Consider the following 14,768-nt stretch of genomic DNA (forward strand, 5'->3'; position numbering starts at 1 on the left):
TGAAAAAGAAAGAAAATCCTCAGAGATCATTTTTGAAACAACCTTCAATGCAATGTACAATCAAATAACTTTCCTTGGTCCTTAAATTACTCAAAATAGGTTTCTAAATAGCAACAAAATCCTTTCATGTTTCTATATCTTGCTGCTATGAACATCTCATTGTATGAACTAGACAGCTCTAGCAATGAAGACATCATAGGAAATATTATTTATAGTAAACTTTATTTTCATTGGTATTTCATTTAACATAATTTCAACATCAGTCTGTGCTTTAAGATGAGCAAAAGAACAGATATTCCAAATCTCATAAGATATTTCTTCACACTGTTCCACTGAGCAGGGAATGGGGTTTCTGGGCCCTCAAAGATGACACCTGACATTTTACCCTTGCGATTTACCTACAGATACAGAAAAAAGTGATAACATCAACATACGAGAATCAATCTCTATGAGGCTCTTATTAAGCTCTTCTGTAACATACTCGCCACCCCTGTAGGATTGTAATCGTAATGACTGATTTTCCACCCCTCTGCTACGTTTGGTGGCTTTTTTTCTTTTTTTAGGTAAAATGTCAGATGCAAAAATGCTGCCTTTATTTCTCTTCATACACTGAAAATAGTATAAGATGCCAGATTTTTAATTCTTCAGGAGTCCAAGCTGGAACATGACTTCTGCTAATGGGGTCTGTTGAACATACTAACTCCAACTTTGGCAACCATCAGCAAACTGTTTAAAAGAAACACAGATAGAAAACGTCAGGTAAAGGACAGAACAGACAACTATGTTTTTAAGGAACTAAACTCCAGGTTCCTCACAACTGCGTAGGGGAGGAGGTACAAAGACAAGAGCCGGTCAGAGGTAAAATTTCCATCTTTGCAGGAACCAGAGAAAAAGCATGCCAAGGGACAGTCTCACACTGAGGTTTTAAAATAGCACACATGAGCTGGATCCCAATGCAACTGCCAACAACTTGAAGAGATGAAGTGGAGGCAAGAGAGAGCAAGACTTCCCCACCACACAAAGCTAATTAATGCTGGAATCTCCAGCTTTTCAGTTTACTGCTCTAGACCTTGATCCACACTGACTCTTTTGCGTCAGGTATAAAACATTATACAGCAGCATCACAGCTACAATTAGAGTAGAGCACGTAATTTTTTTCCAAAACAGATTTTTTTTTTTTTTGGGACGGAGTTTCACTCTTGTTGCCCAGTCTGGAGTGCAATAATGCGATCTCGGCTCAACACAACCTCCACGTCCAAGGTTCAAGCGATTCTCCTGCCTCAGCCTCCCGAGTAGTTGGGATTACAGGAATGTGCCACCATGCCCAGCTAATTTTGTATCTTACCTCAGGCGATCCACCTGCCTCAGCCTCCCAAAGTGCTGAGATTACAGGTGTGAGCCACCATGCCTGGCCCAAATCAGATTTTTAAAAATTCCCCCACCTTCAGGATGTCTTTATGATAATTAACAACTAAATTCTTCTTTTCTTTTTTGAGACACAGTCTCACTCACTCTGTTGCCCAGGCTGGAGTGTAGCGGCACAATTTTGGCTCACTGCAACCTCCACCTCCCAGGTTCAAGCAATTCTCCTGCTTCAGCCTCCCAAGTAGCTAGGATTGCAGGTGTGTGCCACCACGCCCGGTTACCTTTTATATTTTTCATAGAGATGGGGTTTCATGATGTTGGCCAGACTGGTTTTGAACCCCTAATCTCAAGTGATCCACCCACTCTAGCCTCCCAAAGTGCTGGGATTACAGGCATGAGCCATCACACCTGGCCTATAACTAAATTTTTTAAAAACCACAATTCGGTTTAGGTTTTATAATCAAAATTAGAAAACAGGGCCAGGCGCAGTGGGTCACGCCCGTAATCCTAGCACTGTGAGAGGCCGAGGCGAGTGGATCACAAGGTCTGGAGTTTGAGACCAGGCTGGCCAACAATGGTGAAACCCCGTCTCTACCAAAACTACAAAAATTAGCCAGGCGTAGTGATGCATGCCTATATACCAGCTACTATGGAGGCTGAGGCATGAGAGTCGCTTGAACCCGGGAGGCCGATGTTGCAGTGATCAGAGATTGCACCACTACACTCCAACCTGGGTGACAGGACAATGCTCCATCTCAAAAAAAAAAAAAAAAAAAAAAAAAAAAAAAATTAAAAAACAGGATTCAATCAAAATTCCCTCCTAGCAAAATTTTCTATAAAAAACACCTCCACATCTAAGAAATATGGGACCCCCACACCTTCTGTGCAAGTCACACAAAAGGCTGCAGTCATGGCTTCGCACTGAAACTTCGGCCACCACAGGGACGAGCTAGGATGGACCAGAGAGCAAATATGAGAACAAAGCCATTTCCACAGTGAATGGATATACTCATGCCATTTTGCCATTAAACCAGCTATTGCTTTGAAGTGTTTCCTATTAGTGTATAAATCAAATATCAGTTGATGCATAGCATCAGATATCCTGAAACAAGTAAGGTTTTGAATGCACAAAGTATCCTGGGGAATAAACTGAACTCTACATGGTAAAGAAGAGTAGTAGAAGGGAAAGTACCTGGCACCTGCGATTAAACCTGCAGGCATGAATTTTCCAGAGTGGTAGAATCTCATTCCCATAATGCCAGCCAAGGTACCAGATGTAGCTGATGAAAAAGATACAAAGAAGGGTGAAAACTCATTACATCTTCTACACAGGGGAATCAGACCCACTTATCTCTCCAGGCTCACACCTCATCCTATGTTCATTCCTCCTGCCCCCAGTAGGGGGAGATTACTGGCTGCCCACATCTCATGGATCCAATTACCAATATTGGTCAAATAGGGCCCTTCAAAGCCTGGGCCCTGCTTGCCCTTCCAGCCTCATCTCTTACTTATCACTTGTCTTCTGCAAAACCTATACTTTAGCCATTAATGTGTTAGTTTTCTCCAAAATTGCTGCTGTCTTTTTTTTTTTTTCATGCCATGCAGACACTATTTCCTCTACCCTGCACACAATTCCCACTGGCCATCTGTCAAAGCACCTACTACATGTCAAGCACTGTATTAGGTGCTGAAGAATACAAAGGTAATGGAAACTGTCTTTGTCCTTTTACAATGCTTCAGGTCTGATGGGACAGACTTTAAAGAAACACACACAAAAAAGAAGGTACAATTTGTGCTTCAGGTATAATTGATGCTACACAAAAAAGCATAACAGGGGGATCAACCTATTCAAGGAGATCATGCAAGGCTTAGCCAAGGAAAGGAAGATTGGCAGAGATCTAAATTTACAGCAGGAGTTAATGAGCTGAAGGATGGGAAGGCCCATTCCAAGCAGAGGGGACAGTATATGCAGAGGCCCCAGGATGAGAGAGAACAGCACATTCACCCTAAAAGGCCAGTGTGGCACAGAACTCAAGATGCAGTTTGTGAATAAGAGGGGCCAGACCACATGGAGTCTTGTAAGGCCATACTAGGGATTGGGTTTTCATCCTAAAAGCAATGAGAAGCTATTAAAGGATACCAAACAGAGGGACACATGAACAGAGTGGTATTTTTTCTTTTTTTTTTTTTTGAGACAGAGTCTTACTCTGTTGCCCAAGCTGGTGTGCAATGGCATGATCTTGGCTCACTGCAACCTCCGCCTCCCAAGATCAAGCAATTCTCAAGTCTCAGCCTCCTAAGTAGCTGGGACTACAGGTGCCCACCACCATACCTGGCTATTTTTTTTTTTTTTTTTAATTTTAGTGAGACCAAGTTTCACCATGTCGCCCACAGTGGTCTCAAACTGAGCTCAGGCAATCTGCCCGCCTCAGCCTCCCAAACCTGAGGTCAGGAGTTCGAGACCAGCCTGGCCAACATGGCAAAACCCATTTCTACTAAAAACAGAAAAATCAGTTGGTTGTGTTGGCAGATTCCTGTAATCCCACCTCCCCAGAAGTCTGAGGCAGGAGAATTGTTTGAACACGGGAGATGGAGTTTGCAGTGAGCTGAGATCTCACCACTGCACTCCAGCCTGGGCAGCACAGGAAGATTCTGTTTCAAAAAAAAGAGAAGTTCGGCCGGGCGCGGTGGCTCAAGCCTGTAATCCCAGCACTTTGGGAGGCCGAGGCGGGTGGATCACGAGGTCAAGAGATCAAGGCCATTCTGGTCAACATGGTGAAACCCCGTCTCTACTAAAAAAATACAAAAAATTAGCTGGGCATGGTGGTGTGTGCCTGTAATCCCAGCTACTCAGGAGGCTGAGGCAGGAGAATTGCCTGAACCCAGGAGGCGGAGGTTGCGGTGAGCCGAGATCACGCCATTGCACTCCAGCCTGGGTAACATGAGTGAAACTCCGTCTCAAAAAAAAAAAAAAAAAAAGAAGTTCCTGAAGGGGAAGGAGACAAGCACACCTGAATGTCAACAGGGGGATCCACCTAGAAGGGGGAATACAAATACAAGATGGGATCCTTGCCAGTGTAAAGCTCCGGAGGTGGTCGGGGAGAAGACACCCAAACCCAGAGGAAGACACTGGTCTCAGAGAGGAGAGAAACAGGACTGAGGCTTGGAAATTAAAGGCTCCAGGGAGTCCCCACCTGATGGCTGCTTTTTTCCCTGAAGTAGGCATGAGGTCATTTGCTGAGTAGAGTAGGATTAGAGAAAGGGAAAACACAGACTGAAAGTCATTCTGGATCATGAGGGAGGAAGCTGTTAGGCAGAGCTGGGACCTGGGCGCACCTCCTTCCCCAGCACACCTCATCAGCCATCACTGACCTCCCTTCCCAACCCCGGCTGATGTATATGGATCATAAGGCTTCTCCCTCCTGCATGGCACTCAATCTCACACCAGGGGTTTGTGGAGATGGTGATAAACCCATACTCCTAGCAGTGTCTGACACACAGGTGGAGCCCAACAGAAATGTGCTGAAAGCCACCCTGATAAGGACTCTTCTGTTCCCCCACACCACTCACTGTCCTTGCTGTTCACAGTGTACATTTCCAGACCTGCTTCTACATCCGTGTTTTTTGTTTATGTTTTTTTTGTTGACGTGGAGTCTTGCTTTGTCACCCAGGCTGTAGTGCAGTGGCATGATCTCAGCTCAGTGCAACCTCCACGTCCCAGGCAGGTTCAAATGATTCTCCTGCCTCAGCCTCCTGAGTAGCTGGGACTACAGGTGCCCGCCACCATGCCCAGCTAACTCTTATAATTTTTTTTTTTTTTTGAGACGGAGTCTCACTCTGTCACCCAGGCTGGAGTGCAATGGCACCATCTCAGCTCACTGCAACCTCTGCTTCCCAGGTTCAAGTGATTCTTCCGCCTCACTTCCCCAGTAGCTGGGACTACAGGCATGTACCACCACGACCTGGCAAATTTTTGTATTTTTAGTAGACACGGGGTTTCACCATGTTGGCCAGGCTGGTCTCGAACTCTGGACCTCATGATCCGCCTGCCTCGGCCTCCCAAAGTGCTTGGATTACAGGCCTGAGCCACCGCAGTCACATTTTAGTTGACTGCTAAAGGTGATTTTCAAATGAGAACACTGCAATTCCAATGCAAACCTAACCCAGATGTATGATATTTTAGTGATAATGAAGCCAATGGTCTTCAGTGGGGACCTCAACAGTTGACACATTATTGGCCTTACAAAAGTTTAACGCTAATTACAGGAGTTTAACGCTCAATTTCTATATACAGAAGCTTAATGCTACTGGGTAGATACATTCATGAGGTATAGAAATCTTTCCACGTTCTGTACATAAAAGATAAACAGAAACCAGCACAATTCCTGCATCCGCACCCTCATTTTAAAACTCTCCAAGGACTTGGTAGAAGCAGGAAACTGTCGTAAGTTAAGTATGATGAACCCGCCCCATCCCACCAAACCAGGGCCCTCTGGAAAAGACTAATCCGCATACACAGCTGCCCTAAGGACATACAAAAGCAGACATACCTAGAAAAACCCAAACGTTCCTTGGATCCTGAGACAGCTGGTAAGAACCCAGGCCGGCTAGGCTGCCGAAGAGCAGCCCTGCTGCCAGGGATGGCACACTGCCTAGAGGGAAGCAAACACAGTGTTCATTTTAACATGAGGCACTTGCTTCACTAACAGAATCCACCAGACACCCCTCCTTACAAAGAAAGACAGCAAAGAGAGCTCTCAGCTCATAACCAAGGTGGACACAAGAGGAGGATGTTTCAGGGACTTTTCTATCTTATCAGAGAAGCCAGGGTCTTCCTACCCCATCTCCCCTCTAATAGGCAGGGCACTTCCATCTAAGGAAAGGAAAGAAGGTCATCTTCCCTCCTTACATGGAACTGTGGCTAGGCCTTCTTTCTAGTCAGGCCTGATCAACCATGATCAGGCGGGTTGCACAGGCAGGACCTCCCACAAATCACAAAAGGAGAGGGGGAAACAGTCAGTCAGTTAAAAAAAATAAAAAATCTTGAGAATAAGAATTCTGGTGCAGGGGTTGGGGTGGGAATGTAGGCAAGGACAAGGGGGCAGAAACAAGCACAGCCACTGACACAGCCCTGCCTGGCCTAATGAAGAGACTCCAAAACACAAGTCAGTGAAGACCAGAGGTATCCTCCTACTTGAGGCCAGAAATGGCACTTGGGGGCCATGGTTGATGCATGGCCGTCAATGATAGCAACAATCTACAACAACCCCTGCCTGTCTTTAGATAAAGAGACAAAAACTAGGAATTTGACAAGAGGCCTGGCTTGGCTTGACCAGATAACCAAAAGGCAAATGCAGGAGCTGCAAGACTGACAAGGAAGCCTGCACCCCAGCCTGGGACCTACAGCAAACTGGACTCAATGGTTCGTCAGGCACTCACTTTTCACTGGAACAACGGGAAGATGTTAAGAGGCTAAGTAAAATCGAAACCATACCTGCTTTTACATAGCCAATGATCCCACCAGTAGCAACCAGTGCTGCATAGCCGAAACCAATCCAATGCAAAGGCACTCTGAAAACATGAGAGTGAGAGTCAGTGCTAACCTGGCTTTAAAAACAAACCATACTGTTACTAAAAGGTAATCAATCATTCCCCACAGGTCCTACCACTGAAATAAGGCCCACAGAGGTTGAATGACTTTCTGAAAGCCACTCAACTCAGTAAAGCCAGAGCTGGGACTCAAACCCAAGTCACTGGCACATAGGTCCAGTGATCCTCCCATTGCCCATGCTGTCCCAGGCAGTCTACTTTTAGGGTTTTCAGCTGAGGAAAGGGACTCTGGTTTCCAGAAGCTCCTGGCTACTCCGCTGACATTTACTGTCCACTCACACTGAGCCAGTGTCCTGCATTCTTCTCTTCTCTGTCCAGACAGGAGACTACCCCAGGCCTGCACCTGCAGAAAACAGGCTGGATCAGAGGTGGTTAAAGGCACAGCTCTCCAGCAGTCAGAAAGAAGTGTGTCCAACCCGCAAGCTACACAACCTAAGTCTCAGCATCCTTCACTGTGCCATGGGGATAACACTGCTACCAATTTCCTGGGGCTGTTCTCAGCATTCGGGGTTTTGGTGGGGGGTCACAGGTAAAGGTGCTTAGCACATAGTAAACGCTGAACAGATGCCGACCATTGTCATCAGAACCTCAATTCTAATCACATAGGCCCACAGGAAACTCAGCAAGGTTAACTGACCAGCTCTATAATTAGGTAACGTGTTAGCCACTTCATCAGCTACCCACATTACCACTAAATCGGAAAGCAAGTACTCCCGTGCCCTTAATCCAACGACTTTAATGTCTCTTTTGGGTAGAAGCGGCCCTTAATCCAACTATTTTAACGTCTCTGTGTAGAAGAGACCGGGGTGTTGCTTTTTGTCCCCGCTGCAACACCGAATTTCATCAACTTTTTTAGAAACGTCTGTGTCCAACTCACAGTTATTGTTAGGAGGGCAGAAATAGAGGATAGAATATACAGAAACCTTAGCCATATTCACATGTGACATTGCACCCTTGGAAAAACAGCTCCTATTTTCTTACAGGAAAATATCCTGTATCCAGTGAGCCTAACAAGATGAAAGCAATGCATATCCCGTTTATTCTGTTTAAAGAATCAGGCCAGGCGCGGTGGCTGACGCCTGTAATCCCAGTACTTTGGGAGACCCAGGTGGACGGATCACCTGGAGTTAGGAGTTCGAGACCAGCCTGGCCAACATGGTGAAACCCACTGTCTACTAAAAAATACAAAAAAATTAATCGGAAATGGTGGCACACGCCTGTAATTCCAACTACTTGGGAGGCTCAGATGGGAGGACGACTTGAGCCTAGGAGACAGAGGCTGCAATGAGACATATTCTGACTACTGCACTCCAGCCTGGGCGACAGAGACCCTCCCTCGATAAAAAAAAAAAAATAAGTTTCCACAAAACGGGAAAGGGCAGGGGGCCTGGGATCTTGCCCACAGTTCTTAACTGGAGGCGGCAATGAGTTAGCGAGGCTTTTAAAGAGATGGGGCAACAAAACCTCCAAGAAACGAGGCAACACTATGCTACATGGGCGGGCCTTTGCCTCAGGAGCTCAGGGGCTCCGCGCGTCCACAACCACTTTTAAGACAAACAGAAAATACCCAACGAGCAAAGCACCGGCCACACCGACTAAAGGCCCAGCTGAATCCGGGAGACGAAAAGCAGACGGCCGTGAAACTCCTAAATAATCACTAAAAGTTAAAAGTGGCAGAAAACAATAAGAATAATCCCCAAGTACCCGCACCGATCTCCCGAACGTCCGTGGAGTCTACAAGGGCGCGCAAGGCCCGGGCCAGGTCAGCAGGTCTCGCGGCGGCGGCGGTCGCTTGGCTTCGGGGAACCCGGGCCGGGAGAGAGGCGCGGTTTCATGGCGCATGCGCAATGTCCCAGGAGAGGGGCAGGCAAAGAATCGCGGGGCTTCAGCCGCAAAGTAGCAACACGCGCTCTGCATCCAGTGGGCGGGGCATCGCGGCGCGCGCCGGAGTCCTGCAAACCGGGCGGGGAGTCTCTGTGCTTCCTCGATCCACAGCGCCTGCAGGACCGACCAGCACCAGTCCCAGGTTCTATCATGAGTGCCCAAAGGCCAGAAACACGGAGTTGGAATTGGGTCTTGCACAAGCTGGACCACGTGAGCTGCGCCAGGCCGGAGGTGAAGGCCACCGCTACGGGAGGACGGCTTCTGAGGCTGGATTCTGAAGAAGCCCATTAATAGAGGGACAAGTTACAGGGTATAAACCAGATATTGGCCGTCAGGGAGGATTGTCACTCAAAGCCGATCTCATTTGTTTACACCAGAAAGGGCCTGCCTTCTACCTGAAAGAAAACATGGCGGCTGCAGAATGTGGCTCACTGCCAAATATCCGTTTGTTTTAGGGAGTGAGGCTACCTGAGAAGCATCTTAAAGAAGGAGAGAGAGCAAGTTAAATCTGATCTCCACCCAGCTCTGTGGATCCCTGATGTCCACAGCGTGACGTTATCTCCATTCCCACCTCCAAGCCGCTCCTCTTCCTTGTTTCCTGCACCACCATTCGCTCAGTTGCTCTACACTAAAATTTGCTGTCATCGTTGACTGCTCTCCCTCCTTCCTCCCGTGCAAGTATCAACATTGACAAATCTGATCAATAGAATCGTCAGTGAATAAAGCAAATTGTAGCGCATATTCTTAAGGAAAAACTTTCCACTTGCCGCAGCACCTACTTTCCAGATAGCAAAATTGAAGCCCGTGTTTATCATAGCTGATTCTAACCAGCCAAAGCTGATAATGACTAAAAACTTGCAGCAACTGCAGTATGCCAGACCTTCACTTTAATTGAAGACTTTCCTGAACAATTAATAAGGAGACTTGTCTTAACCGGCAGGGAATGGCTTTAGGAGCTCATTCTTCCCTATGTAGGCGCAAGCCTCAAACCTTAATTAGGATCATCCATCATGATTCTGGCACCCTCTCCCCTACCTTATACTTGAAGAAACTTCACCTCAGAGAATTGTATTACCAACAGCCCTCGTCACTGGTAGAGCTATTATGTAAAGTAAGGTCTGAAATACAAAAAGTAGCCAGGCGTAGTGGCGCACTCCTGTAATCCCAGGTAGTCAGGAGGCTGAGGCAGGAGAATCGCTTGAACTCAGGAGGCGGAGGTTGCAGTGAGCCAAGATCATGCCATTGCACTCCAACTTGGGCAACAAGAGCGAAGGTACATCTGAAAAAAAAAAAAATCCAGAAGTAAACTATATTTGTGTCAATTGGTTGAACTCCTTCACACTAATATTAATGCAAGATAGATAGAACATAGACATATATGCCACAGCTGAAACTACAAAACTCATTAAAGAAAATATAGGCATAAAACTTGATTACCTGGGATTAGGCAAAGCCTTCTTAGATATAAAACCAAAAGCACCAGCAACAAAAGAAAAAACGAACTGGACTTCATCAAAATTAAAGACTTGTGCTTCAAATGGATACCAACCAAACAGTGAAAAGACAACTCACAGAAGGGGAGAAATATTTGCAAATCACATACCTGATCATGGATTTGTATCAAGAATATACAGAGAACTCTTACAAGTCAATAGTAAAACAATAAGTAACAATTTAAAAATGGGCAATATATCTGAATAAACATTTCTTCAAAAAAGATAAAAGCAAAATGATAAGAGGCTCATTATCATTAGCCATCAGAAAATGCAAATCAAAACCACAATGAGCTACTACTTCCTATCCACTGGAATGGCCAAAATAGAAACAAAAACCAAGTGTCAGCAAAGATGTGGCAAAATTGTAACACTCATACACTGGTGGTGGAAATATAAAGGGTGTGACCACTTTAGAACAGTATAGCAGTCCCTCAAATGGTTGAACATAAGAGTAATCATCTGATTGGACAGAATTTTACTTCTAGGTATATATGTACCCAAGAAAAATGAAAACATATGTCCATGCAAAAACTTATGGTCAAAGCAACATTATTAATATTAGCCAAGAGGAAACAAATATGCATCCACTATTGAATGGATTAAACAAATTGTGTTATATCCATACAATGAAATATTATTTGGCAATAAAAAGAAATACTGATACATGTTACAATATGGATGAGGTGAGGTGGCTCACACCTGTAATCCCAGCACTTTGGGAGGCCGAGGCAGGTAGATTACCTGAGGTCAGGAGTTCGAGACCAGCCTGGCCAACATGGCAAAACCCTGTCTCTACTAAAAATAGAAAAATTATGGTCGGGCACAGTGGCTTATGCCTGTAATCCCAGCACTTTGGGAAGCTGAGGCAGGCATATCACAAGGTCAGGAGTTTGAGGCCAGCATGACCAACATGGTAAAATCCTGTCTTTACCAAAAAAAAAAAAAAATTCAAAAATTAGTCGGGTGAGGTGGTGGGCGCCTGTAATCCCAGCTACTCAGGAGGCTGAGGCAGGAGAATTGCTTGAACCCAGGAGGCAGAGGTTGCAGTGAGCCAAGATGACATCATTGCACTCCAGCCTGGGTGACAGCGAGACTCCATCTCAAAACAAATAGAACTAGAAAGATAAAAATTAGCCAGGTGTGGGGTGGTGTGCACCTGTAATCCCAGCTACTAGGGAGGCTGAGGCAGGGGAATCTCGTGAATCTGGGAGGCAGAGGTTGCAGTATAATGACATTTTGATCAACAATGGATGGCATATACAATGGTGGTCACTTAAGACTATGACTGTACCATATGGCCTAGGTGTGTTAGCAGGCTCTACCATCTAGGTTTGTGTAAGTACACCCTATGATGTTCACATAAAATGAAATCATCTAATGAGGCATTTCTCAGAATGTATCCCTGTCATTACGTGACATGATTGTAAATAATTTTTTTTTTTTTTTTTTTGGAGAGAAGCATAGAACTATCCTTAATTTTAGGCAGAAGGGAAAAGGGGGAGAATCATTCTACTTAAATTCAAAGCTTATTATATAGCTGCAGTAATTAAGACTCTGTGGTACTGGCAAAAAGATCAACACAGATCAACATAACAAAATGGACAGTCCAGTAACAGACCCACACTAATACGCTCAGTTGAATTCTGGCAAAGATGCAAATGCATTTCAATAGAGGAAGGACGGTCTTTTCAACAAGGGACTAGAGCAAGTTGATGTCCATAGGCAAGAAAATAAACTTCAAATTAAACATTTACTAAACACATACTAAATGTAAAACTCTACAAAACCTTTTGAAAACATAGAACCTCTTGAAGACAGAGATAAACCTTTGCTAGACAAAGGTTTCTTGGGCTTAATACTAAAAGCATGATCCATGAAAGGAAAAATTGATGAACTGGATTTCAACAAAATAAAAAGATTTTAGCTCTGCAAAAGACTGTTAGGATAAAATACAAGCTACAGACTAGGCAAAAATATTTTCCTACAAATATTTCTACAATATATAACAAACTCTCCATTGGGCGTGGTGGCTCATGCCTGTAATCCCAGCACTTTGGGAGGCTGAGACAGGCAGATCACTTGAAGTCACCCTGGTCAACATGGCTGGCCCACCTCTACTAAAAATCCAATTAGCCAGGTGTGGTGGCACGTACCTGCAATCCTAGCTACTTGAGAGGCTGAGGCACGAGAATCGCTTGAACCCGGGAGGTGGAGGATGTAGTAAGCCAAGATTGTATCACTGCACTCCAGCCTGGGTGACAGAGCGAGACTCCATCTCAGAAAAAACTCTTGAAATACAACAGCAAAAAAGAATAAAATATATAATTTGAACATGGACAAAAGACATTTCACCAATTATGATACACAGATGGCAAATAAGCACATGGAAAGATGATTAACATCATTAGCTATTAGAGCAATTCTAAGTTACAACCACAGTAAGATATCACCACACTCTTACCAGAATAGCTAAGAATAACATTAAATGCTGGAAATGATGCAGAGAAACTGGATCACTCAAACATTACTGGTAGAAATATAAAATCATACAGCTATTCTGGAAAACTTTGGAGCTCCTGGGTATTTGTCCAAGAGAAATAAAGACTATGGTTCACATAAAAACCTGTACACAAATGTTTACAGCAGCTTTATTTAGATACCTAACTTCCTGATGTCCTTTCACAGGTGTTTACTATGGTATATCTATATTGATATCTCACTCAGTACTAAAAACAGAACTACTGATGCAACAGTCTGGATCAATGCCCAAGAGGTTATGGTGAGTGAAAAAAGCCAATCCCAAAACAAAGTATAATCCAATTATAATTTTGGCAAAATTACAGAGATGGAGAACAGATCACTGGTGCCAGAGGTTACGAAGGTGGGTGTAGCTATATGAGCACAAGAGGAAAGTATGGCTTATAAGGACAACAGATGGGATCATTGTGATAGAAATGTTCTATATCTTGATTACTATCATTTATATTGTATCTTGGCCTGGTTGTGATATTGTCCTAGTGTTGCAAGATGTTATCATTGGGAAAACTGAGTGGAATCTCCAGTATTATTTCTTACAAGTGTATGGGAATCTACAATGATCTCAAAATTTAAGTTGAATTGAGAAAAACAAGGCAATGATCTATATTTATGTTAATAGGCCTGAAATACGCTAACAAAGAGGAGTAGACTGATTATTAAGACACACAACTTGGTTCATTTCCTAGATAATTTATTCCGATGGAGTGCCAATTCCAGTGCCTGTTAAGATATCTTATTCTGCCTAATCAGAAGTTTCTTCTGATGGTCTCAGGTATCAATCTACCCAGTTAATACAAACCTATGGATCCCCAATCATGTCTTTTTTTTTTTTTTTTTTTTTTTTAAGACAGGGTCTGGCTCTGTTGCCCAAGCTGTAGTACAGCGGCACAGTCTCAGCTCACCGCGACTTCCACATCCTGGGCTCGAGCCATTCTTCTCACCTCCGTCTCTTGCGTAGCTGGGACTACAGGTGCATGTAGCTCCCAGCTAAGTTTTTGGGAGAGACAGGGTCTCCTTATGTTGCCCATGCTGGTCTCAAACTCCTTGGCTCAAGCTATCAGCCTCCCTCAGCCTCCCGAAATGCTGGGACTATCTGTGTGAGCCACTATGCCCAGCCAAAATGTGTCTTTTCAAAACATCTAGTAACTTACTGAAAAAAATAATTTTCCAGGTAAGAAGAGATAAAAGATATTCATCAACAGGGTGGATTTAAGACTAATTTTATGAGAAGATCAGCTAAGTGAATTTTTCTGATGCCCTGAAAAGAATAAAATAAAAATTAGAAAGGTCATTTTCCTGTCCTTATTTTGTACATCTACTGCTTGGAAAAGAGTAGTTTAAAGAAGTCTGCCAATCTCTCTGTGATCTTACATATGTGGTCCCAAACTTAAGCATATGTTTGTTTCATACATATATATCTTATATATACATAATCTTTATCTTAATTTTTGGTGTGAAAATCTTTTTATACCTTGTTACCAAAATAAACACGATTTGCATTAAAATTACTACTTATCATTTGAAGAGGCCAAAGGCAGTTCTTAAATTCTTCCCCTTTTAGGAGAAAATTTTGAATAATGACTCCTTTATCCAAATCTGATAAAGAATGTGTTCAGCCCGGCGCAGTGGCTCAAGCCTGTAATCCCAGCACTTTGGGAGGCCGAGGCGGGTGGATCACAAGGTCAAGAGATCGAGACCATCCTGGTCAACATGGTGAAACCCCGTCTCTACTAAAAATACAAAAAATTAGCTGGGCATGGTGGTGCGTGCCTGTAATCCCAGCTACTCAGGAGGCTGAGGCAGGAGAATTGCCTGAACCCAGGAGGCGGAGGTTGCGGTGAGCCGAGATCGTGCCATTGCACTCCAGCCTGGGTA

At 44.3% G+C, this 14,768-nt stretch overlaps 1 protein-coding gene across 2 annotated transcripts; it reads right to left on the bottom strand.

Annotated features, from left to right (window-relative positions):
* Positions 1 to 208: 208 nt before the first annotated feature.
* Positions 209 to 8,827, bottom strand: LOC116531276 (transmembrane protein 14C). 2 transcript variants are annotated; one of them, XM_032249994.1, is made up of 7 exons: positions 8,686 to 8,827; positions 7,255 to 7,318; positions 6,860 to 6,936; positions 5,916 to 6,017; positions 2,558 to 2,645; positions 2,244 to 2,314; positions 209 to 726 (listed from the first exon to the last, which is right to left on the bottom strand). In XM_032249994.1, the coding sequence occupies exons 2-7, from the start codon at positions 7,272 to 7,274 to the stop codon at positions 719 to 721; spliced, it is 366 nt and encodes a 121-aa protein (XP_032105885.1). In that variant the 5' UTR covers positions 7,275 to 7,318; positions 8,686 to 8,827; the 3' UTR covers positions 209 to 718. The 2 variants fall into 2 exon arrangements, with proteins under 2 accessions (XP_032105885.1, XP_032105886.1); XM_032249995.1 differs by lacking the exon at positions 2,244 to 2,314 and having other exon boundaries at positions 8,686 to 8,826.
* Between the last annotated feature and the right edge of the window lie 5,941 nt (positions 8,828 to 14,768).

This window comes from Sapajus apella, unplaced genomic scaffold (assembly GCF_009761245.1).
Source record: "Sapajus apella isolate SASKATOON/1434 unplaced genomic scaffold, GSC_monkey_1.0 scaffold70, whole genome shotgun sequence".
In the NCBI taxonomy this organism is placed as follows: Eukaryota; Metazoa; Chordata; class Mammalia; order Primates; family Cebidae; genus Sapajus; species Sapajus apella.

Excerpts from the sequence above, each read along its gene's own strand:
- LOC116531276 (XM_032249994.1), bottom strand. The coding sequence starts at position 7,274 with ATGCAGGACACTGGCTCAGT. Across the intron at positions 2,646-5,915 it reads GAACGTTTGGGTTTTTCTAG|CTACATCTGGTACCTTGGCT; the intron begins GTATGTCTGCTT and ends CTTTTTCATCAG. Across the intron at positions 2,315-2,557 it reads GGTTTAATCGCAGGTGCCAG|CTCGTCCCTGTGGTGGCCGA; the intron begins GTACTTTCCCTT and ends GGTCCATCCTAG.